The sequence below is a fragment of the Portunus trituberculatus genome, chromosome 32 (genome assembly GCF_017591435.1).
Source record: "Portunus trituberculatus isolate SZX2019 chromosome 32, ASM1759143v1, whole genome shotgun sequence".
Taxonomy (NCBI): domain Eukaryota; kingdom Metazoa; phylum Arthropoda; class Malacostraca; order Decapoda; family Portunidae; genus Portunus; species Portunus trituberculatus.
The window spans coordinates 4,045,682-4,071,445 of record NC_059286.1 but is presented as its reverse complement, the minus strand read 5'-3'; the positions used below and the strand labels follow the sequence as shown (position 1 = coordinate 4,071,445).

General features: G+C 40.6%; 1 protein-coding gene across 1 annotated transcript in view; it reads right to left on the bottom strand.

Annotated features, from left to right (window-relative positions):
* Positions 1–1,084: 1,084 nt before the first annotated feature.
* The window catches only part of LOC123511893 (trace amine-associated receptor 8c-like), a 63,616-nt gene continuing 38,936 nt past the window's right edge, over positions 1,085–25,764 (bottom strand). Inside the window, exons 3-9 of the mRNA XM_045267961.1 lie at positions 23,275–23,517; positions 14,426–14,605; positions 9,972–10,088; positions 8,780–8,908; positions 3,365–3,490; positions 1,877–2,131; positions 1,085–1,615 (exon numbers count right to left, since the gene is read on the bottom strand). Coding sequence (XP_045123896.1) covers positions 1,460–1,615; positions 1,877–2,131; positions 3,365–3,490; positions 8,780–8,908; positions 9,972–10,088; positions 14,426–14,605; positions 23,275–23,517 — 1,206 coding nt within the window. The 3' untranslated portion in view covers positions 1,085–1,459. The remainder of the gene's footprint in view (positions 1,616–1,876; positions 2,132–3,364; positions 3,491–8,779; positions 8,909–9,971; positions 10,089–14,425; positions 14,606–23,274; positions 23,518–25,764) is intronic.

Here is a 25,764-nt window from a genome sequence, read left to right as displayed (position 1 = left end):
TGAGAGCAGGTAACACGACTCCAGTTCAACGCTCTCTCGCAATTGACCCTAGTAATATGAATATTTATCTTTAGCTTCTAATAACCGTTATATAAACATTAGAAAAAGGACTCACCACTCCACTACGTCGTCAGGGCGGCAAGCTGCGCGGTAACACTGTAGTCAGTCTGAACAGTAGTTAAAATGTGGATATTCCTAAGAGATAAATAAACACAGACTTGTAAATATGAGTTATATATATATCAGCTATATATGGGAATCTTTCTGTACATAATAATAAACTGCCACTGAGTGAGACGAGCCGTCAACTTATACTAAGCTCACTCATGATCCATACATGTCGCGGAGAAAAGCTTACTGTTTGTTTTCATGGGGTGGTTGAGCAGCGGAATTAGTTATGTACAGTAATCTTAGAACACTACGGCAACCTAACTCTCCTCTAAATCATAATGCTACGTGTCCTTAGCCATAATGGAAAAATAATATACGAGTGCTCCAGCAAGCTGTCTTGTCCCGAGCAGCCGCAGCCAACACGACCGTCCAGGCGCTGGTGTGTGCCGCGGCGCCCTGCGCAGACACCGGTGTGCTACCCCGGCCTGTCGTTGCTTGATTCCATTCGGCACACCTGCATCTAACACACACACACACACACACACACACACACACACACACACACACACACACACTCCTCGGTGCTGGGCGGGTAAGCTGTGCTGGTGAAGCGTGGCGGTTCGTCTCAGTTCACACTACAATTCAGGTGTTGGCGTCGCGCTATCCTAAGTTAGGCAGAGTGAAGGCGTCCGACGCGCAAGACGCGAGGCAATAGGTCCACGGCCCACCAGCCCGTAGGGGCAGTGGGGGGCGTGGCGACCCTTGCCCAGCACTGCACCGCCGCGCACCGACGCTCAAAAAGAAAACTTTTAGTGATATTAAATTGTTTTGGCACGTACAACTGCCAAAAATTGTTTCTATTTTCTATTGGCGAATTCTGGAATCGTGTAGTATCATATATATATATATATATATATATATATATATATATATATATATATATATATATATATATATATATATATATATATATATATATATTTGCATTATTATTACCATTGGCATGAGTGGCTTGCTATCTATCTGGTCGGGGGTCCCGCCCCCGCCCCCAGACGCGCGGCCCGGCCATGGGTGACGCGGGCTGCTGTGTGATACTCTACGCTTTTGTGCGCGACATACAAATCTCTAGGTATTCATCTCATATTATGGTATAAAAATATTTGCATCGAGAATAGCATATTTCATCTGTCCAGGCCGTGAGTGCCATAATACTGATTTCATTTCTATCGCATCTCAGCGACACGTTTCACAAGGTGTCTGATTTCCATGCCTAGAAATATTGCGATTCTGCATTGACGTGGGCGTTGTATTGGAGGCGGGCGTCACAGGGCGGCGCCTCGCACCCGTCTCAGAGGCGCCAGGCGGCGGGCACCGGGCCGGGCCGCAGGTCTGGAAGCGCTGTCGAGCTGCTGAAGTTGCGGAGGTCCGTCAGAGGCCCGGACCCGTTACGATAAATCCTCTGCAGGTTGTGAAGTGACGAGGAGGACACGGTTCTCTCCAGGATCTGAAACAGAGAAGTGTGTTAAGGATCCTGGTGCATGACGCGTGGACACCAACATTCACTCGTCCATCTAGTGGTGCCTCACTAGTCTTTAAGACAGATGGACAAATTTATGACAAATTATTGAAAAAAAAGCTTTTTAGGAGAACTCAGAATGAATCAAGACCACTTTCTATAATACTCTTACTGCAGACTCAGTTTCACTTCCAATTTTCCAGTTTAACTGATAAATGAAATTTGGCACAGCAGAGTACGTAAGCTCACCTCCCCCCAGTACTTTTCCCCCACGGCCTCCAAGTCCATGGCGGCGGGATCCATGGGCGGGGCGGGGGGGCGCCCGTTGGCCAGGTGGCGGGGGGTCACGTTACAGCTGTGGGCGGCACGGGCGGCGGGACAGGTGCCGGCGTGGCCTCCGTTATAGTTGTGGGTGGTGGCCTTGCAGGGACCGCTGGGCTGCATGGGGACCTGCGCCAGGCTGATGTCGTCCTGGTCGCTGTAGTAAACGTTCCCACAACACACCTGCGGAGTGACGGGAGCTACAGGGCTGGTGTGTGGAAGAGTGGGGGTTGTCCTCCAAGTGTGGACAAGGAAGAAGACAAAGGAACGAAAGTATCCATGAAAAATTTTAGCTCTTGGTGATAAAAGAAAGCAAGATGAATGGTAAAGATCAGTATGTATAAGAGGCGGAGCTTTTTCTTCAAGTCATTGAACAAAGGAACAGAAAGTGAGAGAATATCAGAGAAAATACTAAACTCTTACAGGAAAATAAATAGACGAATAAATGTTATAGGTCAACGTGCAGAAGACGTGAAATTCACTTTCTAGTCTGAACGAGAAAAAGCAAGTGAAGGAACAAAGAAAGTGAGGAGAAACCTTAGCATACATTTAACTTTTCATGAAATTTAGAAAATAACCATTTTTTAGTCTATCTTTAGGTGAAGGACTTGCTATTCCTTTTTGCTGGAATAAGGAAAAGTAGGCGAAGGAAGAAAGAAATGGAAGGAAAACAAAAAAGAAAAACATTTATCTCAATGAATGAAATGAACATGTGCATTCCAAGTCAAATGATAACAGTGTGTAAATGGAAAAAGACTTCTCATGTGAACAGGGAGGACCAGACAAGCAGAGAACGTAAAGGGACACTAAACAAATATTTGACTGACACTGAATAAAAGGGAACACTGCAAATCAATCTGTATGTTAAAGTGTACAAAAGAAGAGACTCTTTATCTCACTCATCTGAACACCGAAGATCAGATGATGAGGAGAGAAAGAGAAAAGGAGACCCGAGAAAATAATAAATAATAAATAAGAGGAACATGTATATTACGAATCAGTCTGTAGGTTAGTCTGTAGAAGGGAAGAGACTTATCTTTCCCATCAGAACAGGAAGGCCCAGATGAGAAGCAAAGGAAGTTTAAGGAGAAAACCAAAGAAAATATTTAAGTCGTAGTAAATTGATAAAAGGAACATGTGCATTCTAAAGCAGTCTGTAGTTAGTGTGTAGAGGAGAATATACTTGTCTAAACAGGGAAACCAGACGAAAAGAAGGAAAATTAGGAGAAACCCAAGAAAAATATTTAACTTGTAATGAAAAAAGAAAGGAAGATAAACATTCCAAGAGAAGCTACATGGTTGGCAGGAAGCGAAGCAAGGAGATAACACAAACTGATAACACGGGGACGCATTTTTCAGAGTTTCTAGAGGGTTGCAAGACGTTCCCGGCACAGGAGGGCAGGCGCGGCCACTCACCCTGTTGTGCAGCGTCTCCTCCGTGGCCTGGCGGAGCGGCGCGGACAGCAGCCAGAAGATGAAGATGACGACCACGCCCCCTGCCACGCTCACCACCCACACCCCATACTCCAGGCCCCCAGGGATCTGAAGACGGCACCGCAGAGGAAGGAAGAAATAAATACATCGTGAATAACTGTTGAGCTTTTATGCCACACAAAAATATTCCTAAATGATGAAAACTTGGTAATTATATGAATGAAGCAAAAATTATTGTAGGAATGGAAAGGAAAAATACTAAGGGAAACTTTGACTAATCATACAACTGAAAATAATTACATCTGATTACACTGCCTCGGTACTGTTTCGCTGTTTCGTCCCTGCTGAAAGTGATTTACATATTTTATGTAAGTTTGTACTTTGATGTATTTGAATTACTAATTAAAAACGGCAAATTTGCTCATATCACTAATATTCATCAATATTTCACCGACGAGGGAAAAGGAAAACTTGTATTAAAGATGAAGGACAATATTGCCGCCTCCACCACTACCACCACCACCACAACTACTACTACTACCACTACCACCACCACCACCACCACCACCATCACCACCACTACTAACCACCGCACTACCGACTGTCTAGAAATCCACTAAAATTATCTCACCACTACCATCATTATCAACAACAACAACAACAACAACACTAACCACCTGACCTTCTCCACAACAAAACAACCCACGCTACCTACAGTCTAGAATTCTACCAAAATTACCTCACCACCACCATCACTACTAACAACAACAACAACAACAACAACAACAACATATTTAACCACCTGAACTTCTCCACAACAAAATAACTGAGAATTCCACTTCAATCAATCCTACGTAAAAAAAAAAAAAAAACACCAAAAAATTCTTATGGAGCAATATAACCCCCCCCCCACACTCGCCTTACCCCTTACCCTCGAAAAATGGTTATAATAGTCACAAGCGAGGCCATTAGACAAGATTTATGTAATTAACGCAATAAGTCATGAGGAGTAATGAAAGGAAGGGGGAGGGATGGGTCAGGGAGGGGGGGTGGATGTTCAGGGGGAATGGATAAGAGTGGGTAGTAAAATAATTCGAAGATTTGACTGAGATCCGTACTCAGAAACACTTTCCTCTCTCACCACGACTATTTTTGAAGGACCACAGAGATGATTAGAGGGGTTTTCTAGAGTGCATCTCCTGTTGGTAATATAGAAATCTTATCAATCTGCCTCTAGAACCATAAAAACACCTAAAAAATATTCTTGTAAATTCAAATAAAGCCTTTTGAAATAGTGAGGTGAAGCACAGAAGTATTTGAGAATTCGAGCCTGAGAGACGAAACATAAGGACAATTTGTGTGGAATGGATGGTCTGGCTCACTGTGTTATTGGCTAAATGGTGATTGGATGAAAGGTTGCGGTTGATGACGATGCAATAATACAAACAACGACGGTGAAAGTGACGATAACAATAAGAATCATATTGAGAATGGTGATACATTTTTATTAACTACTACTACTACTACTACTACTACTACTACTGCTGCTGCTGCTACTACTATTACTGCTGTTGCTGCTACTACTTCTACTACTACTGCTACTACTACTTACTACTACTACTACTACTGCCACCACTACTACCACTACTACCACCACTACTGCTACCTGCTGCTACCACTACCACTACTACCACCACCACCACCACTACCACCACTACTACTACCACTACTACTGCTGCCACTACTACTGCCACTACTACTACTGCTGCTGCTGCTGCTGCTGCCACTGCTGCTGCTGCTGCTACTGCTACTACTACTACTACTACTACTACTACTACTACTACTTAACTGGGTTACTGATTTATTTTTCTTTTCATTTGGATTCTACTTGTACCAAAAAGGAATATAAAAATAGCAATGGTGCGAATGAGGATAAAAGTAAGAATGATATTGAGAAGAATTATTCATTCATTTATTAATTTTATGTAAGAAGGGAGAGCTGGCCAAGGGCAACATAAAAAATAAAGGCCCACTTTGTTAATCAGTCCCCTTGCAGATCTTTTTTTCTTTTCTTTTTAACCCCTTCAGTACCAGGACGTATTTTCGTATTTATTCTGCTTACTATTTGGAGATTTTATACAGAAACTTATGAGGTTTAAAATAGTGAAGACTGTGTACATTAATCTTCTGACCTCCATAGACTCTTCCTAATGTAAAGAAAATCGTCTAATCATTCCCAATACTCGAAGTAAAAATGCGTCTCAGTACTGAAGAGGTTAATGAAATAAGGGAAATTGGCAAAGGGCAACACAAAATAAAAAGAAAAGGCCTACTTGATTGCCAGTTCCCTAAAAGATTAAGAGAGTTGGCCAAAAATCTGGGAGAAATGTCTTGGTTGCTTTATTGCTTATCTTTTTTTTACCCTTTCACTGAACGTAACAAAAAGACATAAGAAAATAAGAGAAGCTGCACGAAACACTCAGGCCTTCACGTGGCACTCTGTCTAAAACACTCCTACCCATTTCTACCTATCATGATCCATAAATTTGTCTTATATCCTGCTATGGTCTACTAAAACTGAGAGCACTGGAAACATTTCTTCAGACATGGATACAGAAAAAAAGGTGATAGTGTTATTTTGGTCTTCTCTACGCTACAGAACTAAGAAATTGTAGCATTAAGTGTGTCAAAACTTCTATGGTCTGTATTAAAGCTGAAAGCACTGCAAAATCTCTTCTTACATGGATACAGAAAAAAAGAGGTGATAGTATTATTTTTTTCTTCTCTACTCTACAGAACTGAGAAATCGTAGCATATAAGTAAGTGTGTCCTAACTTCTATGATCTGTGTTAAAAATGAGAGCACTGCAAAATCTCTTCATACATAGATACAGAAAAAAAATGTTGTTATTTTTGTCTCTACGCTACAGAACTAAGAAATTCTAGCATATGAGTGTGTCAAAACTTCTATGGACTGTATTAAGAATGAGAGCACTGCAAAATCTCTTCATACATGGATACAGAAAAGAAAGAGATGGTGGTGTTATTTTGTTTTTTTACGCTACAGAACTAAGAAATTGTAGTATTAAGTGTGTCAAAACGTCTATGGACTGTATTAAAACTGAGAGCACCGCAAAATTTCTTCATACATGGATACAGAACAGTAAGAGATAAAAGATTGATTATATTGTTAGTTTTTGTCTTTCCTACGCTACAGAACTAAGAAATTGTAGCATGTAAGTGTGCTAAAACGTCTATGGACTGTATTAAAACTGAGAGCACTGCAAAATCTCTTCATCCATAGACATAGAAATAATAGATGATGGTGTTATTTTTGTCTTTCCTACGCTGCAGAACTTAGAAACTGCAGCATATAAGTAAGTGTATCAAAACTTCTATGGACTGTATTAAAACTGAGAGCACTGCATAAAATTTTTCATACATGGATGCAGAAAAAATGATAGTGTTTTTTTTTTCTTTGCCTTCCTATGCTGCAGAACTAAGAAACTGTAGCATATGTGTGTCAAAACTCGTAGGTGGATATAGGAGAATATTTGTGTTGGTAAAAATGGTTTAATATGTTATTTGCATATAACAACATTGACTAACGGAGGGAGCAACTGTCTAATCAACTGTTCCAACATTCACTGACTGACATTCTGATGAACTACGTGACAACTGAAATTAATGAATATGTAACTGAATAACTGACTGGCTTTATTTCCTTTCCTCCATTCTAACTGCCATCCTTTCTTCTTTCCTATCCTTCACTGCTTACCTCTTTTTCACCACCCCATCCCTCCCACTCTCCTACGCCTCAGTCTTACATGAGAAAATATGTTATCTAGTGACCAAGTGATCGATTTCTCCCTTCCTTTCCCTCCTTCTTACCTCTCCTTCACTCCTAATTACTTTCCTCCCATAACTCCATCCCTGCCACTCTCCTCGCTGCCTCAGTCCAGTTAATGCGTAACCGAGTGGGCAACTAATCGATTTTTCCTTCCTTCACTTCCCTTCCTCGTAACTACTTTCTTCCTGCCTTTCCTTTTGGTTACTTTCCTTCCCTCACTCCCATCCCTTCCCTAATTACTTTCTTTTTCTAGCTATCATCCTTCATTCTCTTTCTTGATTACTTTTCCCTCCTCATTCCATCCTTCCCTTCCTTTCTTCCTTCTGATTACTTTCCTTCCTTCCCTCCCTCCCTTTCACTGTCGTTCATCGTAAATACTTTCCTTCCCTATCTACTTTTTTTTCTTCTCTCATAATTACTTTCCTCTCCTCATCTCTTCCTTCCCTTCCTTTCCTTCTACCTACTTTCCTTAATTCCTTTCCCTTTGACTATTTTCCTTCTATTATTCCTTCTCTTTCACTGTCGTCTCTCCTTCTCTTTATCTACTTTATTTCCTTTCCTTCTAATTACTTTCCTTCTTTTACCCTATCCCTTCCGCTGTCGTCAACTGTAATTGTTTTCCTTCCCTACCTACCTTCTCTCCTTCTCTCCTGATTACTTTCCCCTCCTCATTCCATCCTTCCCTTCCCTTCATCCTAACTATTTTCTTCCTTTTTTTATTATTTTCGTTCCCTCACTCTATCCCTTCCACTGTCGTTCATTGTAATTACTTTTTTTTTCCATTCTTTCTTTCTCTCTTGATTTACTTTTCCCTCTTCATTCCATCTCTCCCTATTTTCTTTCTTCTTTTCCTTAATCTTATTCCTTTCCTTCCCTCACTCCCTCTCTTCCACTCTCTTTCTTCTCTTAATTACTTGCACCTCCTCCTTTCTTCCTTCCTTCTTTCCTTCTACCTACTTTCCTTCCTTTTCTTCTGATTCCTTCCCTTCCCTCACTCTATCCCTTCCACATTTGTCTCTCCTAATTAATTTCCTTCCTTAGCTACCTTTCTTCCTTCCTTCTTTCCTGATTACTTTTCCCTCCTCATTCCTTCCTTCCCTTCCTTTCCCTCTACTTTCTCTCCTTTCCTTCTGATTACTTCCACTGTCGTCTCTCTTTATATACTTTCCTTCTTTATATAGCTTCTTTATAGCTATCTTCCTTCTTTGTCTCCTGATTATTTTTCCTTCTTCATTCCTTCCTTCCCTTCCTTCCCTCTACTTTCTTTCCTTTCCTTTTGATTACTTCCCTCCTTCCATCCCTTCCAGTGTCGTCTCTTGTAATTTCTTTCCTTCCCTATCTACCTTCCTCCCTTCCTTCTTTCCTGATTATTTTTCCCTCCTCGTCCTCTCCGTCTCTCTTAACCACTTTCCATTCTTCCTTCACTCTATTGTGTAACTAAATATGCAACTGAATGATTAAAAGACTGGTTGCTTTCTTAGTACTCTCTTCCCTTCACTCCATCCCTCCCTTTCCTGAGTGACTGAAGGGCAAACTGGCTTCACTGACCCTGGAGTTGGTGCAGGCTGCGATGATTTGCCGCAGTGTCCAGGGTGTGATGGTGATGATGAAGGAGAGAGACACCACAGCCATCACACGACAGCTCCTCATGCTCTCCCGCCGCTCAGCCAGCATCACCTACAGAGAGAGAGAGAGAGAGAGAGAGAGAGAGAGAGAGAGAGAGAGAGAGAGAGAGAGAGAGAGAGAGAGAGAGAGAGTTGTCGTTATCATAATTCAGTTTTGTCAGTTAGTAATTAGACTTTGGATAATTAAGTTAGTTCTTTTTTCTTTCAAGTGACGTGATGTTCTGATCCTCAACCTAAACTTACCTAACCTAACCTAACATAACATAACCTAACATAATCTAACATAACCTTCCTTAAGCTTATCTAACCCTAACCAAACCTTGCTTAACACACAATGGGCTAGCCTGAAAAGTGTTAGATAATATGCTCAAGCAGTTAATTTCATTTCATTTCTGTCACATTCATTCTTTTCCAGACAAAAATGCTGTTCTTTCCTCATAATGCCTTTTCCCCTCATACTATTCATTTCCACTCCATCATCTTCCCCTCACAGTCATTCAGTTTCTCTCACAATCATTGCTTTTCCTCACCCTTACATTCATATGCACTCTAAATACATTAAATCTTTCCATCGCACAATCTATTTTCATCTTATCATCTTCTTACAATCATTCAATTTCCCACAGAATCCTCATTTTTCTTCCCTTCACACTAATATACACTCTAAATACCTTACACTTCCCATCATCATCTTACAATCATTCCGTTTCCCCACATTCCTTACTTTTCTTCCCCTCCTACACTCATATTCACTCTAAACACACTACACTTCATCACAATCAATTCCCATTCTGTCTTACAATCATTCAATTGCCTTACAAAACTAAAAAAAACTTTTCCTTCACCCATTACACAGATATGCTCTCAAAATACCCTACACTTTCCTTCACACAATTAGTTCACATTCTTACAATCATTCAGTTCCCTTACAAAACTCAATCCCCACTTTTCCTACACCCATTACACACTTTCCTTCACACAATCAATCCTCATTCTTACAATCACTCAATTCCCTCATACTTTTCCTTCCTCTTACACTCATATCTAAAACACTAAACTTTCCCTCTGTTTATCCCACCACCACCAGCACCAGCACCAGCACCAGCAGTACGTACTTTCTCCATAACAGCTCCACCAAGGATCTCAGGCGTGGTGACAGTGGCGGAGACCAGACGCTGCAGGGAGGAGGAGCGGGCCATATGAAATACTGTCCCGAAGCAGTACATGGTCACCTGGGGGACGGAGGAGCGTTAGAGAAGTTAAAGTTAGATTAGGTTACGTCATGCCAGGTTAGGTGAGGGAGCAGATGCGGCGGAGAGGGTAGAGAAGGAAGAGAGTGAAGATGAAAGGGAGAAAGGTAGAGGGAGAGTGATTTAAGGGGAAAAATAGAGGAGAGAGACAGAGAGAGTATATAGGAAAAGGAAAAAGGTATAGAGAGAGAGAGAGGGAAGAGAAAAAGAGTAGGTAGAGAAGAAAGATTAAATATGAAAGGAAGAAAGGTAAAGATCGAGTAGAGTAGTGAATAAAGGGATGAAATTAGAGGGGAAAAGAGTAAACAAGAAAGGGAGAAAGAGAAAAGAGAGAGGGAAGAGAATGGAATAAAAAAAATAGGTAGAGGGGAAAGAAATTAAACATGAAAGGGAGAAAGATAAAGTGGCGAACAGAGTAATAATTTAAGGGATAAAAAGAGGAAAGAGAGTAGATAAGAAATAAAAAAAAAGTAGGGAGGGAAGAGAGTGGAATATCAAGGAAAAAAAATAGGTAGAGAGGGAAGAAATTAAATATGAAAGAGAGAAAGATAGAATGGGGGAGTAGAGCACTAACTTAAGCGAAAAAAAAAGTGGAAAAGAAAGTAGATAAGAAAAGTAGAAAAGTGGAGAGACTGGGGAAGAGAGTGGCATCTTAAGAAAAAGAAGTAGGAAGAGAGGAAAGAAATTAATTATGAGAGAGAGAAAAGTAGATATTGAGGAGAGCAGTAATTTATGGTGGAAAAGAGAGAGAGAGAGAGAGAGAGAGAGAGAGAGAGAGAGAGAGAGAGAGAGAGAGAGAGAGAGAGAGAGAGAGAGAGAGAGAGAGAGAGAGAGAGAGAGAGAGAAGAGAGAGAGAGAGAGAGAGAGAGAGAGAGAGAGAGAGAGAGAGAGAGAGAGAGAGAGAGAGAGAGAGAGCCGAATCTAAAAAAAAAGAAAGTAGGCTGAGAGGAAGGAAATTAAAATGAAAGAAGAGAAAGGTAAGTATCGATCAGAGTAGTAATGAAAGGGAAAAAAAGAGAGGAAAGAGAGTAAATAAGAAAGGGAGAGAAAAGGATAGAAAAGAACGACACTGGAACATCAAGAAAAATAGAGAACAGAATACATAAGAAAGAGAAGAAAAGCAAGAAAGTAAAATATGAAGAAAGAAAGTAGAAAAGAGAGGTAACAAGGTAGAAAGGGAGCAGAGTAGATGTGAAGGAAAAAGGTAGAAAGGAAAGAGAATAAATACAAAAAAAAACAAGGGAAAAAGTAAAGAATGTAAGGAATTAGTTGATTGCATAAAGAGAGGAGCTATGAAGGGGAGAACATGATAAGGAACAAAGAGACGTAACACATTAAAAGAGAAGAGAAGCAATTTGAGATCTAAATACGGAAGGAAAGAAAACAATGAAGAATGGAAGAATGAAAGAAAGAAACATATAAAGCACAACAAGTAAACGATAATAAAAAGGAAATAATACATAAAGGATTATAACTTGGGAGTAATTAAAGCAGGATAGAATGTAACGAAAACTACAAAGAGAGAGAAGAAAAGAGGAAAACTGGAAATAAGATACGAGTCGTTGGGTAAAGCTCCATTAATCAAGGTTACGTTAGATGGAGCTGAATGAAAAGAATATAGTAAAAGAGGATTACAACTTACGACTATCTTAAACCAGGAAATAATGCAATGAAATCTAGAAAAGGAGAAAGAAAACTAGAAATCAGATTACAAGAGGTGTTAGATAAGGCACCATCAATCTGAGCTTAGGTGGAGTTAGGTGAAAAGAAGAGAGTGAAAAAAATATACCTAGGAGTAATTAAAACAGGAAATATTGTAACGAAAACTAGAAAGAAGAAAAAGAGTACTAGAAATCAGATATGAGGTTAGGTGGAGTTAGGTGGAGTTAGATGAAAAGATAGCAAAAAATTATAACATGACTTATTTACACAGGAAAGAATACAACGAAAACTAGAAAGAAGGAAAGAAAAAGAGTACTTGAAATCAGGTAAGAAGCGTTGAATAAGACACCATAAATGAAGGTTACGTTAGGTGGAGTTAGATGAAATGAAGATAACAGAAAAAGAATAATTAAAGGAGGAAAGAATGCAATGAAAACTAGAAAGAAAGAAGAAAAAGAATACTAGAAATCAGATAATACGAGGCGTTGGAGAAGGTTAGATTGGATGGAGTTAGATGAAAAGAAGGCAGTTAAAAAAAGGACTATAACTTAGAAGTCATTCAAACATAAAAGACTGAAACGAAAACTAGAAAGAGGAAAAAGGAAAACTAGAAATCAAATAAGAGGCGTTGGAAAAGACACCATCAATCAAGGTTACGTTGGGTGGAGTTAGATGAAAAGAAGGCAGTGAAAAAAAATATATTATAACTTGGAATAATTAAGGCAAGAAATAATGCAAGGAAAACTAGAAAAAAAAAAAAGAATACTACAAATCAGATATGAGGCGTTGGATAAGGCACTAACAATCAAGGTTAGCTTAGGTAGAGTTAGATCACGTTAACATAGGAGAGACGAGGAGGATAACGAAGAGGACATGAGTGGAAGATTAAATTACGCTCGTCCTTTAGAGTAGGGATGGGCGGGGTCTTGGAATAGGCTTAGCGATGACACGAAAGAAAGGGGGATACTCTGTTCGGGCGCCGGCTACAGTACTCTACAGGATTAGCTGGCAGCACGCAGGGTACGAAGAGACGAAAGGAGAGAGAAAATATTCAGACAATGATTCGTTAGAGGAACATGAAAAAAGGAAGAAAACAAGGACAAAAAACGCTAAACAAAGGCTTGATTATAAAATTCTTCGGTAAGAGAGAGAGAGAGAGAGAGAGAGAGAGAGAGAGAGAGAGAGAGAGAGAGAGAGAGAGAGAGAGAGAGAGAGAGAGAGTTATGTTTAATCAAAAAGGAAAGGAAGGACAGAAATGAGAAAACAATATAAGAAAATGCTGGAACTTTACAAATTACCTGAAACACAGAACGAAATATCAATATAAGGGAAGTACTGGGTTGGAATGGTTGCGTAATTAAGTCAGGAAGGAAAGGATATTAATGGCAAACAATACAGAATAACTCATAATCTTTATAGACTTTATATAACAGAATGGGAAGATTACAACTTTATTTCTAAGTAAGATGAAAAGAAAAAATATATGAAAAAGAAAGCGTTAGAATGATTGTTTAAAAGTCAAGAAGGAAAAGATTATAATGTGAAATATAATGCATCGAAACCTTAACCCTTTCAGTACTGTGACACATTTTTACCTTGAGATTTGTGTACAATTAGATGATTTTATTGACGTTAGCAACGGTCTATGGAGGTCAGAAGATTAATGACCACAGTCTTCACTATTTTAATCCCCACATAAGTTTCTGAAGCTGTATAAAATCACCAAATAGTTAGAAGAATGAATATAAAAACACGTCGTGGTACTGAAGAGGTTAAGATTATAACACATTTATGCGGTAAAATGAAAAGAAAAGGAAAGAAAGTATGATAAGAAGAAAAAAGATGAAGTTAGGATTGCTTAATTATCAGGAAAGAAACGACAAGAATGAGAAACACAATACACAGAAAGCATAAAATCTCTAAAGCACAGAAAGGATAAGCAAAACACGCTTACTTGTATAAAGAGAGAGAGGGTCGGAAGCAAAACACAGGATATATAGTTAGAGTTGAAATATAATAGGATGGGAGGAGGATAATCCTTTCGCTGTTACTTAGAGAGGATGAGAATTAATCACTTTAAAAACGCTGGAAAACTCTCTAATTTGGAAAAGAGGCGAGTTAGATAAAAAGAGATGAATTATGCATAACAGGAGGCGAGAGGAAAGAGAAAGAGGGAAGAGTATGATGACGGGAGGAAAGAATATGTGAAGAAATTAAATAAAGAAAAAAAAAGGATAGATAGAAAGAAAGAAAGGAAAGAAAAAACTCACAAACAGATGGATAGATATATACAGATAGATAGAAACAGGTGATTGCAGTAGTAGTAGTAGTAGTAGTAGTAGTAGTAGTAGTAGTAGTAGTAGTAGTAGTAGTAGTAGTAGTAGTAGTAGTAGTAGTAGTAGTAGTAGTAGTAGTAGTAGTAGTAGTAGTAGTAGTAGTAGTAGTAGTAGTAGTAGTAGTAGTAGTAGTAGTAGTAGTAGTAGTAGTAGTAGAATAGTAGTAACAATGAATAATAATAATAATAATAATAATAATAATAATAATAATAACAATAACAGTAACAACAAAGACAACAACAGCATCCCTCTACCACAAAAACAACAACACTAACCACCACCACCACCACCACCACCCGACACTCCATGCGCGCCACTCACCATGGTCGTGGGGAAGTAGACAGTGCAGGCCAGCATGATCACCTTGGCGTTCAGTGTGTGGTAGGGCTCACACGTGTGGCTGGAGATGTGGTTGAAGTAGAAGTGAGGCGTGGGCAAGTACACCGCGGCATGCAGGCCAGCACACGCCACCCACGACACCAACACCACCACCACGCACATCTGAAACGATTACAAGACACTGGTTTTAGTTTTACCTTATTTGAAAATACTAGAGAACATCATTTCCAGTCTTACTTTATTTGAATTTGTTACTAAATACTGGTGTTAGTCTCCCTCCATCTAAGAACGCTCGGGAATAAAGAGTTGGAAGTCTGTGGTCAAGAAATTAGTACTGGTTTCATTTTGATTTGATTTGATTATTTTCAGTTTGACTTTATTAGAAACTGTTACTGAATACTTATGTTAGTCTCCCTTCATATGAGAACACTCGGGAACTGAAGGGTTGGAAGTCTGTGGTCAAGAAATTAGCACTGGTTTAATTTTTATCTGAAAACATTGCAGTACATTATTTTCAGTCTTACTTTATTAGAAATCGTTACCGAATACTGGTGTTACTCTTCCTTCATCTAAGAACACTCGGTAACTGAAGGGATGTAAGTCTGTGGTCAAGAAATCAGTACTGGGTTCATTTTGATCTGAAAACTTTATAGGACATTATTTTCAGTTCTTCTTTTTCATAAACCATTACTGAATACTGGTCTTACTTTTCCTTCATCTAAGAACACTCGGAACTGAGGGGTTGGAAGTCTGTGGCATGGAAATTAGTGCTGGTTTCATTTTGCTTCATCTGTTTTTCTTGATATTGAAACCACTATTGAAGGTTATTTTAGGCCATTTGTCGCTCTTCATTTGTTTATTTCTATGTTTACTTTCGTTTATTTTCTTCCTCTTCCTCAGCAGAGTCAGCTTGATTATCTACATTCTCATTCTTTTCTTTTGTCTCTTTTTTTCCTCTTCCTCCCCCTAATCTTCTTCCTCCTCTTTTCTGTTCATTCTTCATAACTTTTTTTAATTTCATTTCTCAAGGGAGTTACTTCTCTATTATTCTTCAAATATTCTCTTTTTCTCCCTTTCAATCTTCAAACAACTTACTCTTCTTTTCTTTTTATTTTTCAAGCAGCTTCTCTTTTCCTTTCATTTTTCAAGCAGATTCTCTTTTTTCTTCCTTTAATTTTTCAAGTAGTTTATTTTTTCTCTTTCATTCTTCAAACAACTTTATCTTACTCTATTTCTAAAGCAACTCTCTCCCCTTCTATTTCTCTTCTAGCAACTTTTCTTTTCCTTTCATCCTTCAAGCAACATCCCTTTCCTTTAATCCTTCAAGCAACATCGTCTCTCTCTCTCTCTCTCTCTCTCTCTCTCTCTCACGGTAAAAATAATCAAGGTGTAAGGACGCAGCATCACAGGGGCGTCCCAGCAAACACTTCCCAGGGGCCTCGTCACATCCCTCGCGCGACGCCGATGATGCCCCGAAGTGGAAGGCGTTCATCTCCGGCCCACGCAACCTCCCTGCCTCCGCCTCACACTCTCGCCTCGCCTCAGGTTATAAGACGACACGTGCCCTTAAAAGTGTTCAGTCTTCCTACCGTGCTTCTGAATACGAGCTTGAGTCACTGCAATGTCGTTAAGTCTGTGTGTTTTTTCGGGCTTTTTATTGCGAGTTGGTCTATATTTGTAGCGTTAAAGTGTAGTAGTTGTGGTGTATTGAGATGCTTTAGTGGTTTCTCCGAGCTAACCTGTGCATCGCTAGTCAGGATCAGATAAGGCGCCATTACATAAAAGTGTCGCTCAATCAGTGGAGCAACAAATCAATTAATCAAATTTCTCGGATAGTGTGTCAGTGTGTTACTATTAACGATCAAACAAGGAGCCGGCACATCAAGAAGTCAGTCAGTCAGCGGAGCAATAAACCGATTAATCAAATACACATTCCATTTAGCAATTAATCAAGTGGTTCACTGAGCATTCAGCTTACTCATTAAGTAATTAACCAATTATTCATCACTTAATTCATGACATAATTAACAAACTAATGCATTCTCCTCTTCAATGATAAAAAGAAATCAATTAACATATTTCTTAATTTCACAATTCACTTAAATATTTCACTAATCACCTACTTAATTCAATAATCATCTAACGAAGGAACAATAACCTGACCAATCAATCACTCATCAACTAACCAATTCAGTAACAGACTCATTCACTACCTAATCTAACCACCGTATTAAACGTCGCCCAACTCTAACAAACACTGGGCAACGGTTTCCTAGCGGGTGGGCTTTGAGATAGGACTTACCCTAAAAAGTATCCCCTTTAGCCCATATTATCCCGTGAAAACCCCACATGGTATAAATAACAAATAAATAAAAAAAAAAAAACACTTAACCTAGCTTAACTAACGTCTCAAAAAAAAAAAAAAAAAAAAAACTTCCCAATTTTAGTGAACAAACCTAACCTAACCTACACTTACTCTTACACTTATCCTGGCTCTGGCTACCGCTTCTGTCAATGAATGGGCCCGATGCCTCAATAAACCTTCTTTTATTTTAAGTTCTGTTATCTTTGACGGTTTACTTCCATCATAAAAAACCCTGACCCAAGCAACGTATGGAACCACTCACTAAGTACCTGACAAGCACTTACCCACAACTTATCTCTCTCTTCTTACTTTTTTTTCATCTCTTCTCTTCTTACCCATTTTCTCTTTAGCTAGCTGTCTTCTCTTCCCATCCCTTAAACCCTTCAATACTGAGACACATTTTTTATCTTGGGATTTGTGTACGATTAAACCATTTTATTGACATTAGGAAGGGTCTATGGTGGTCAGAGGATTAATGGCCACAGTCTTCACTATTTTCATCCCCACATGAGTTTCTGAAGCTGTATAAAATCACTCAATAGTAAGCAGAATGAATATGGAAACGCGTCATGGTACTGAAGGGGTTAAAAGAAAAAAAATATAAGCGCCTGGCCACGTGAACACCTTAGGTAAGTAACCCCGGGGCTCATGCAGCATTCAGGGTACCAGGGCACAGCAGTGGAGGCCAAACACCAGCCACTCCTTCCGTCAACACCCAAGCGGGAACCGAAGCGCCGGTAAATATCATGCAAAGTCTATCTATCCTCAATCATCTCGCAGCTCCTATCCTCGCCTCGCTTCGCCTCGCCTTTTCTCGTCTCTCTCTCTCTCTCTCTCTCTCTCTCTCTCTCTCTCTCTCTCTCTCTCTCTCTCTCTCTCTCTTTTTCTTTTCCTTCTTATTCTTTCTTTTCTGTTTTGTTGCCTAACTTGTTGTTTTGTTTTTCTTTGTCTCATTTTCTTTTCTTCCTTCTCTTCTTTCTGTTCCTCGATTTCTTTTTTCCTGTTACTTTCCTTCTTTCTTTCCTTCCTTTCTTCTGTATATCTTATTCATTTCCTCTTTTTCTTTTTTTCTTCCTCCTCTTCTTCCTCCTTGTTGTTGTTGTTGTTGTTGTTGTTGTTGTTGTTGTTGTTCCTCTTCTTCCTTTTCATCTTCTTTCTAGTCTTCTTTTTTTCCTTTTCTTTTCTTATTTCCTAATCTTTCTAACTTACAATACATATTTATTTACTTTCACTTTATATTTTTCCTCTTTTTTCTTTTTTCATTTTTCCTCTTCCTCTATTGATTCTTCTTTAATTTCCTTTTTCCTTCCCCTCCTTACTTGGGTTCTCCTCTAGATTCTTTTCATTGCTCCTCTCTTTGTCTCCTTTCTTAACTTACCTTCCTGTTCTTTCATTTTTCTCAATCTTTGTCATTCTTCTCCCTCTTTTTCTCTTCTTCTATTTCCTTTTCTTCGTCTTTTCTTCCTTCTTTTTACTTCATATCGTTTCTTCATCCCTTTTCCTTCTATTCCTATTCTTCTTTCAATTTCTTCTCTCTTTCAGTCTTTCCTTTCATCTTATTCCCTCTTTCGTCTCTTCTGCCTATCCTGTCATGCTTTTCCTTCTTACTTCCTTATTCCTTTCCACTTCTCCTCTTTCTCTTCCTTTTCTTCTTTTGCCATTTTTTCTTCCTCAACCGTCCTTCCTCCTTCCTTACCTTCCACCTCCTTTTCCTCCTCCTCCTCTTCCTCCTCCTCTTCCAATCCATCATCCATCCTCCTCCCCTTCCTCCTCCTCCTCCTCCTCCTCCTCCTCCTCCTCCTCCTCCTCCTCCTCCTCCTCCTCCTCCTCCTCCTCCTCCTGATTCAAGGCCAAAGCAACCCACAAGAGAGATTCGTGCATCGTTACGTTTTCTTTTTCCACTCAAGCAGAGGAGAAAAACGGAGAGCAATAGCTGGACGCATTATTACACTCAGCTTCCGGGTTATGCTTTTGGCTTCGGAGCTTCATGAGGAAGAGAGAGATTCGAAAAGTTTTGTTGGTGTCTTGTAGTGTTGTGTAATGCAGGTGGTGGTGGTGGTAGTGGTGGTGGGGTCATTCATTCACAATTTATTTTATTTATTTACCTGGTTAGTTTGGCAGTTCGTTAGGCAGGTAGATAGACAGTTGAATAGATAGATAGACACTTGGATAGGTAATCAAACAGTGCAGTAGTCAGGTAGATAAGTGTAAAGGTAGATAGAAAAGTGGTTAAGTAATTACACAGGTATATAATTAGGTAGGTAATTGGGTAAGAAGTTAGCTTTTACCGTCATCATTTCAGCTTCAATCACTCAGCTGCAGCTATAGGAAACACTCACACATCCTCATTCTCACCAGCTCTTCTCATATCATCTTCCCCAGCCCTCAACCAGCCCTCCAATGTTTTCCTTCACTAGCCCTTACAGCCTTTCCATATCCCTTCACTGTTTTCCCCCCAGCCTTTCCCAGCTCTTTTCCTAGCCCTCCACTAACCCTCTACATCTTTCTCCATTCCTTTCCATAGCCCTTCACTGCTTTCTCCCAGCCTTTTTCAGCCCTCCATAGCTCTCTCCCAGCCCTACTCTAGCCCTCCTCAGCTTTCCCACAGACATTCTCACCCCTACCCAAAGTCTCCCAGCCCTGCCTCAGCCCTCCTCACCTTGACCTCCCCCAGACCTCCTCTGCTTTCTACCAGACCTTTCCAGCCCTCCCATGCTTTCTTCCAGCACTGCCCAGTCTTCTCCTAACCCTTCACAGCTTTCTCCCAGCACCCCTCCCATCAAGCTTTCATCCTAGCCCTTCCCTAGTCCTCCACAGCCCTTCCACAACATTCCTCAGCTTTCTTCCTGACCTTTCCAGTCCTTCACCAGCCCAGTCCGCCAAAATCCAGGTCGGGACACCACTTTGCAGGGGTCCACCGGGGGCTTCTGGTGGTGGGACGAGGGAAGGGCCGCGGTTATTGAGGCTTCGTGCAATCCTCGACAATGTATATAACCTTTGTGAGAAATGGCTGGTTGCGGTGCAGAGAATTGCGCGGCGCGAAATGTGGGAATTGGTTTTGTTTTTCGTGGTGTTAAGAGGGACGCTCGTTATGCATTTGTCAACGACGCGGAGAGGTGACGATGAGACGCGCGCCGCCACACTGATAACCAGGTGATGCTACTCAGGTGTGTGTGTGTGTGTGTGTGTGTGTGTGTGTGTGTGTGTGTGTGTGTGTGTGTGTGTGTGTTGTTAAGTGTTGTGCCAAGAAGAAATATTCAATTATTGTCGGATATGAATATAATGTTTGTTTTTTAAATATTTTTCAATCCCCTTTAAATAACGTTAAGCCTCACAATCCCAGCCTCGTGGGGCGCCGCTAGTCTGGCGGACGTGGTCTCCCGGATGCTGTTACCTGGGCATCGATTCCCGCGTGGCGTGCAGGCGTGAGTCCCCCATAACCAAGAGGCGTGGAGCAGCGACGACCAGGGCTCTCTTCCTGGCAGCAGTATGCGAGGCTTCACTGACCCACGTGTCTCAGACTAAAGTATGGGTATGTGAGTATCCCTTTCCGGCCGCCAGTGGTGTGTGAATCGCTGACTTATGAAAGACTGAACCCACTGTTGCTCATGGGACAGAAACGCCCTCTAGTGCCTAAGGAGTAACTACTGCCTGTGTCGCCTCCGAGACCTTGGGAAAATTGGAAACTCAACTCCTCTTTCCTTGAGTAATTGCAGTGACGAGACGCTATCAGATCAAAGATGACGAGTTTCACGCTCCGACATCAAAAGTTGTACCGTTGTTTTATGTACTGTACATGTAAGAGCACGCGCGCGCGGACACACACTCACACACACACACACACACACACACACACACACACACACACACACACACACACACACACACAGCAAGAAGTGAATGTTCTTAAGCCTAAAATAAATGAGTTTTAAAGCCAAAATGGAATCAAAACAAAGGCACGAATGAATCATCACCAGGAGAGATTGACGCTTCTCTTTCCTCTCAAAAAATTAACGCCAATTCTTTCCCGAACACTGAGCATTTGGAGCACCATCTGGCGGGCTGCTCCTCCGCCTTCCCAGTACGCCTCAGATCTTCGCGTGTGAGGGGGAGGGCGCCGTCGGGAGGGCTTAGAGTGGATTAAGGGACTCGCCTTGATTATCCCTTAGTTACAGACGTATTTGGCTAGTGGTGAAAACAGCCTCTTAGCCTCACTCAGCCTCCTTTCACCCCTCACGCCTTTCTGTGTAAGATGTAAAGAGGAGCTGGCTCAGTGTCTCTCCTCCCCCGTCTCTCATGCTGGACTTTGAACACTTTACAAGATTGCGACCACAACACGAAGGGGGCCGCCTCGTGATGTGGGCCCCTCTCCCTTAAGAAACAAGAGGGATGGGGCCGAGGAGTGCAGGTGTAGGGCAAGTGCACGAGATCTTCAGTAACTTGTGGCACAACGATCCCCAGTCCCCGCTTAAGTCCCGTGTTGCTCGCTCTTGTGTGGCGCTAGACGGCCCTTACACGATCAATGCCTCGCCACTCGTCCAACAAATGCGCCACTGCGGAAGCTTGAGTCTTCCCGCTCCTTGAATGTAACTTTGGGCACCGCAGACTCTCCCTCCCCGCCACATCCAGACGGACTCCAACGCCACAGACGACAATGGTTGTACTGACTGACCCGCCGCGTCAAGAGCGAGGAGGCGTCTCTTATGCAAAGCTGCGGAAAGTTAGCGCCGGCAATACTGATGAGGTGTTGGAAGTTGGAGCGCCGCCTCTTACTTCCCGCCGAGGTACTGTGTCCTCGTAACACCTCGAGGACAGTAACTGGAAGGTGCATTGTATTACCCTGCACGTTTACCACACCTGTTTCTCAGCGTATGTCACTGTCTGGCCTTGCTCTGCTTCACGTCCTTAATTCCAACCACATGCCCCTTTCAACTCTCCGGAATACGTGTGTTTCCTCCATAACTCCCTAAATGCCTCACATCTCACACTGACAGTACTCCCTTGCGTCTTCTTCTTCTTCTTCTTCTTCTTCTTCTTCTTCTTCTTCTTCTTCTGTAACCTTATCATCCTATTTCTATGCGGGGTCGCTGTTCTCGATGAGTCTCATGTAATCTTGCCCTCCACCATTCCAGGGCCCAAGTTCTTCTCCCTGTCGTCAGCTACAATACAGTCCTTCCATCTCTCTTGCGTGCTGCTGTATAAGTAACACTGTCCCTCGCAGGTGACATGAGGGAGGAGGGAGCATCAAGGGAAACACACACTCGACACGACACCACACTAGTGATTCAAATCCTCACTCAACGAGTTTAACAGCAACAAGGCCAACAAAATCAAGTTAATGTAAGTAGATGAACACAGCAAAACAAGCACAACCAGGTTAATAGAGCTAGATAAACATCACAACACAACTAGGTAAACGCTGCACGATAAACATAAATAGGTAAAGACTTATTTCTTAGGTATATGTAGTAAAGTAAATGCAACACAAACCACACTAATGTAAATGCAAAGAAACACAATAGAAATAAACACAAGATGAACACAATGAGACAGATAAAACACCGGAAACACAGCAAAGGAAACACAATAAGGCAAACGCAACAAAAAAAAAGCGAAGAATGACAACGAAAGTAAGCACAAAGTAAAACACTCGTATCTCGTCAAAGAGTGTTTACCTTGTGCTTACTTTTGTGTTTTTCTTTGCTTTTTTTTTAGCTGTGTTTGTCTTATTGTGTTTCCTTTGCTGTGTTTCCGGTGTTTTATCTGCCTCGCTATGTTTGCCAGGGCGTGTTCATCTTGTGTTTATTTTTATTGTGTTTCTTTGCGTTTACTACATTTACCTAAGAAGTTGTCTTTACCTATTCATGTTTATCGTGCAGCGTTTACTTAGCTATGTTTGTGATCTTTATCTAGCCTGTTGTGCTTGTTTTGCTGTGTCCATGCAAACACAACTAAGGAAACACAGTAAGGCAAACACAACAACGCAAAAATATAAAGATAAGCACAATAAAAGAAACACGGTAAAACAATTGATAAAGACAACAAAGCAAACACAGCAAAACAGACACTGGGCAAACACAAGACAACAGAACAAACACGATAAACAAAACGAGACATACACAAGATAAACACAACTAGCTAAACACACGACAAACAACAACTGCTTGGCGAATATACCAACACAAACACGGAGTAAGCACCAATTAAACCCACCCACACAAACACAACCAGAAAAAGAACAATAAAAATAAACACAACAAAGCAAACAACACAATAAACACAACAACCAGACAAACACAACAACCCAAACAGTAAACCATACACTCAATCAACACACCGAACATAACAAAACAGCAAACCACAACAAACCAATCCCAATATCTGAACACAAGAAAAAACACTGAAAAAAACACAGCAACTCAAAAACATTAAGCCAAACAAGTAAACACAGCCCAACAACACTCACGGGTCTGGAGGCATGGCTGCTGTACTTGGCCGGATGCAGCAGACACCAATATCTATCCAGCGCCAACAAAGAGAGAGTAACAGCAGCTTGGTGATGAAGCAGCGGCAACAGCAGGGCTTGCCCGGCGCACAACAGGGGCGGGTAGGGCCAGCAGTGGTATAGGCTCGGGTACACGCTCAAGGGCACCACCACCAGACCCTTAGCGAGGTCACACACCCCCAGGGAAGTCAGGAGATACCGAGGCTGCAGGAGGGAACAGAGATAATGTGATACGTAAGTTGACATAGAGATTGATAAGTTGGTAGATAGGTAGGTAGATGAATAAATAAATGGACAGATGGAGAAATTGATATATAAACTGATAGATAGATAGATAGATTGATTGATTGATAGATTTATAGATAGATAGATTGATAGATACATAGATTAACTGATAGAGATAGATAGACAGGTAGGTAATAAGATAGCTAAACAGATAGATAGATGGATAGATACAAAGATAGATAGATAGTTAGATAGCTAGACAGATAAACAGATAGATAGACAGATAGACAGATAGATAGATAGACAGATAGATAGACAGATAGATAAATAAATAAATAAACAGATAGATAAATAGATAGATATGTAGTTAGATAGCTAGACAGATAGATAGACATATAGATGTATACATAGAAATACAGATAAATAGACAGATAAATAAAAAGGGTACGTAAATAACAAGAACAGAAGAAAATAAGGCAAACTGCAAGAAGCCCCACAGGAAGGCGTTAGTCCCTGGGTGGAGTGAAGCTTCCTATGTATTTTCCACGATCAACCTCATCCATAAATTTGTCTGCTCCTCTTTTCAAGCTCCTTAATGACTCGCCACAAACACACCTGAATACTGAGCTCATTCCATTCTTCCAGTAGGTAAGTGTGTAGGTAAGGACAGACAGATAGACAGATTGATGGATATAGGTGAATAGATAGATAGATAAACAGATGTACAGATAGTGTGTAGATAAGGACAGAGAGATAGACAGACGAACAGACAGATGGACAGATTGATATAGGTAAATAGATGGATAAAGAGATGCATAGATAGGTAATACAGATATGAAGATAGATACATAGAGAGATAGATAAGTAGACAGCAAGGGAAACTGATACACAGACAAACAGACAGATAGATAGATAGATGGATGGGTAGATAAAAGTGGGTAGATGCAGATGATGAACAGCAGAGAGAGAGAGAGAGAGAGAGAGGGAGAGAGAGAGAGAGAGAGAGAGAGAGAGAGAGAGAGAGAGAGAGAGAGAGAGAGAGAGAGAGAGAGAGAGAGAGAGAGAGAGAGAGAGAGAGAGAGAGAGAGATTTGAGGGGATGAACTCACGGATGTCAAAGTTACTGCAAGTGAATTGTTACACGATTATCTCTCTCTCTCTCTCTCTCTCTCTCTCTCTCTCTCTCTCTCTCTCTCTCTCTAAATCAATATACTTCTCTCGTCAGCCTCATTATTTCTGCCCAAAGTAATGTTTCATAAAAAAAATTGTTATTTATGAAGACTATAACCACAAGTCAGAGAGAGAGAGAGAGAGAGAGAGAGAGAGAGAGAGAGAGAGAGAGAGAGAGAGAGAGAGAGAGAGAGAGAGAGAGAGAGCAAACAAATCCCATTCGCCATATTTCATAGTTCATTAAATTCTCGTTTCGGAAGTCAGACTGGAGGGAAATGAATTGGAACCAGTCGGTCACTTTGCATGGGAGAGAGAGAGAGAGAGAGAGAGAGAGAGAGAGAGAGAGAGAGAGAGAGAGAGAATACACACATGAAATTTTGAGTAAGTGCGTGAGAAAGTGTGTACGTTTTTGGATGGGGTAGGTGCTGAAGAAACGTACATGTGTGTGTGTGTGTGTGTGTGTGTGTGTGTGGCTTTTTCCTGACTTTCCTTATGTTCTTACGTATTTTTTTTTTCAAGTAGATAATAAGAGAGAGAAGTAGATAAGTAGTAGATCAGTAGATAGATAAGTAGACAGATAAGAAGATGTGTCAGAGTAAAGTATAGATTATATTCCTCTTTATACTTTTTCTTCTTTCTTATTTTTCAACACTTTTTTTTTTTCCTCATTTTCCTCTTCCAATTTTTTTTTTCCTTTTTCGCCAATTGTTCTCCTTTTCTATCCTACATATTTGATTTCTCTTCCTCTTTTCTGCTTTTTAATTTTTTTTCTTTCTCATTCCCATTCGTTATTTCAATTCCTCGCTCTTTTGTCTTTCTTTCTCCTCTTTCTCCACACTTTTCCTTTCTTGTCTTACATTTTCCCTCTCTTCGATTCTTTCCCTATCTATTTATACATTTGTTCCTTCTTCCTCCCTACTTTTAATTAGTTCTACTTATATTTTGTCCCTTTTGCTCCATATCTTCAGTCTTTCTTCTAACAATTTCCTTCTATTTTATTTTCTTACATTCCCTTTCTTCCTACATTCTTTTTCTTCTTTCATTCTATCTTTTTCCT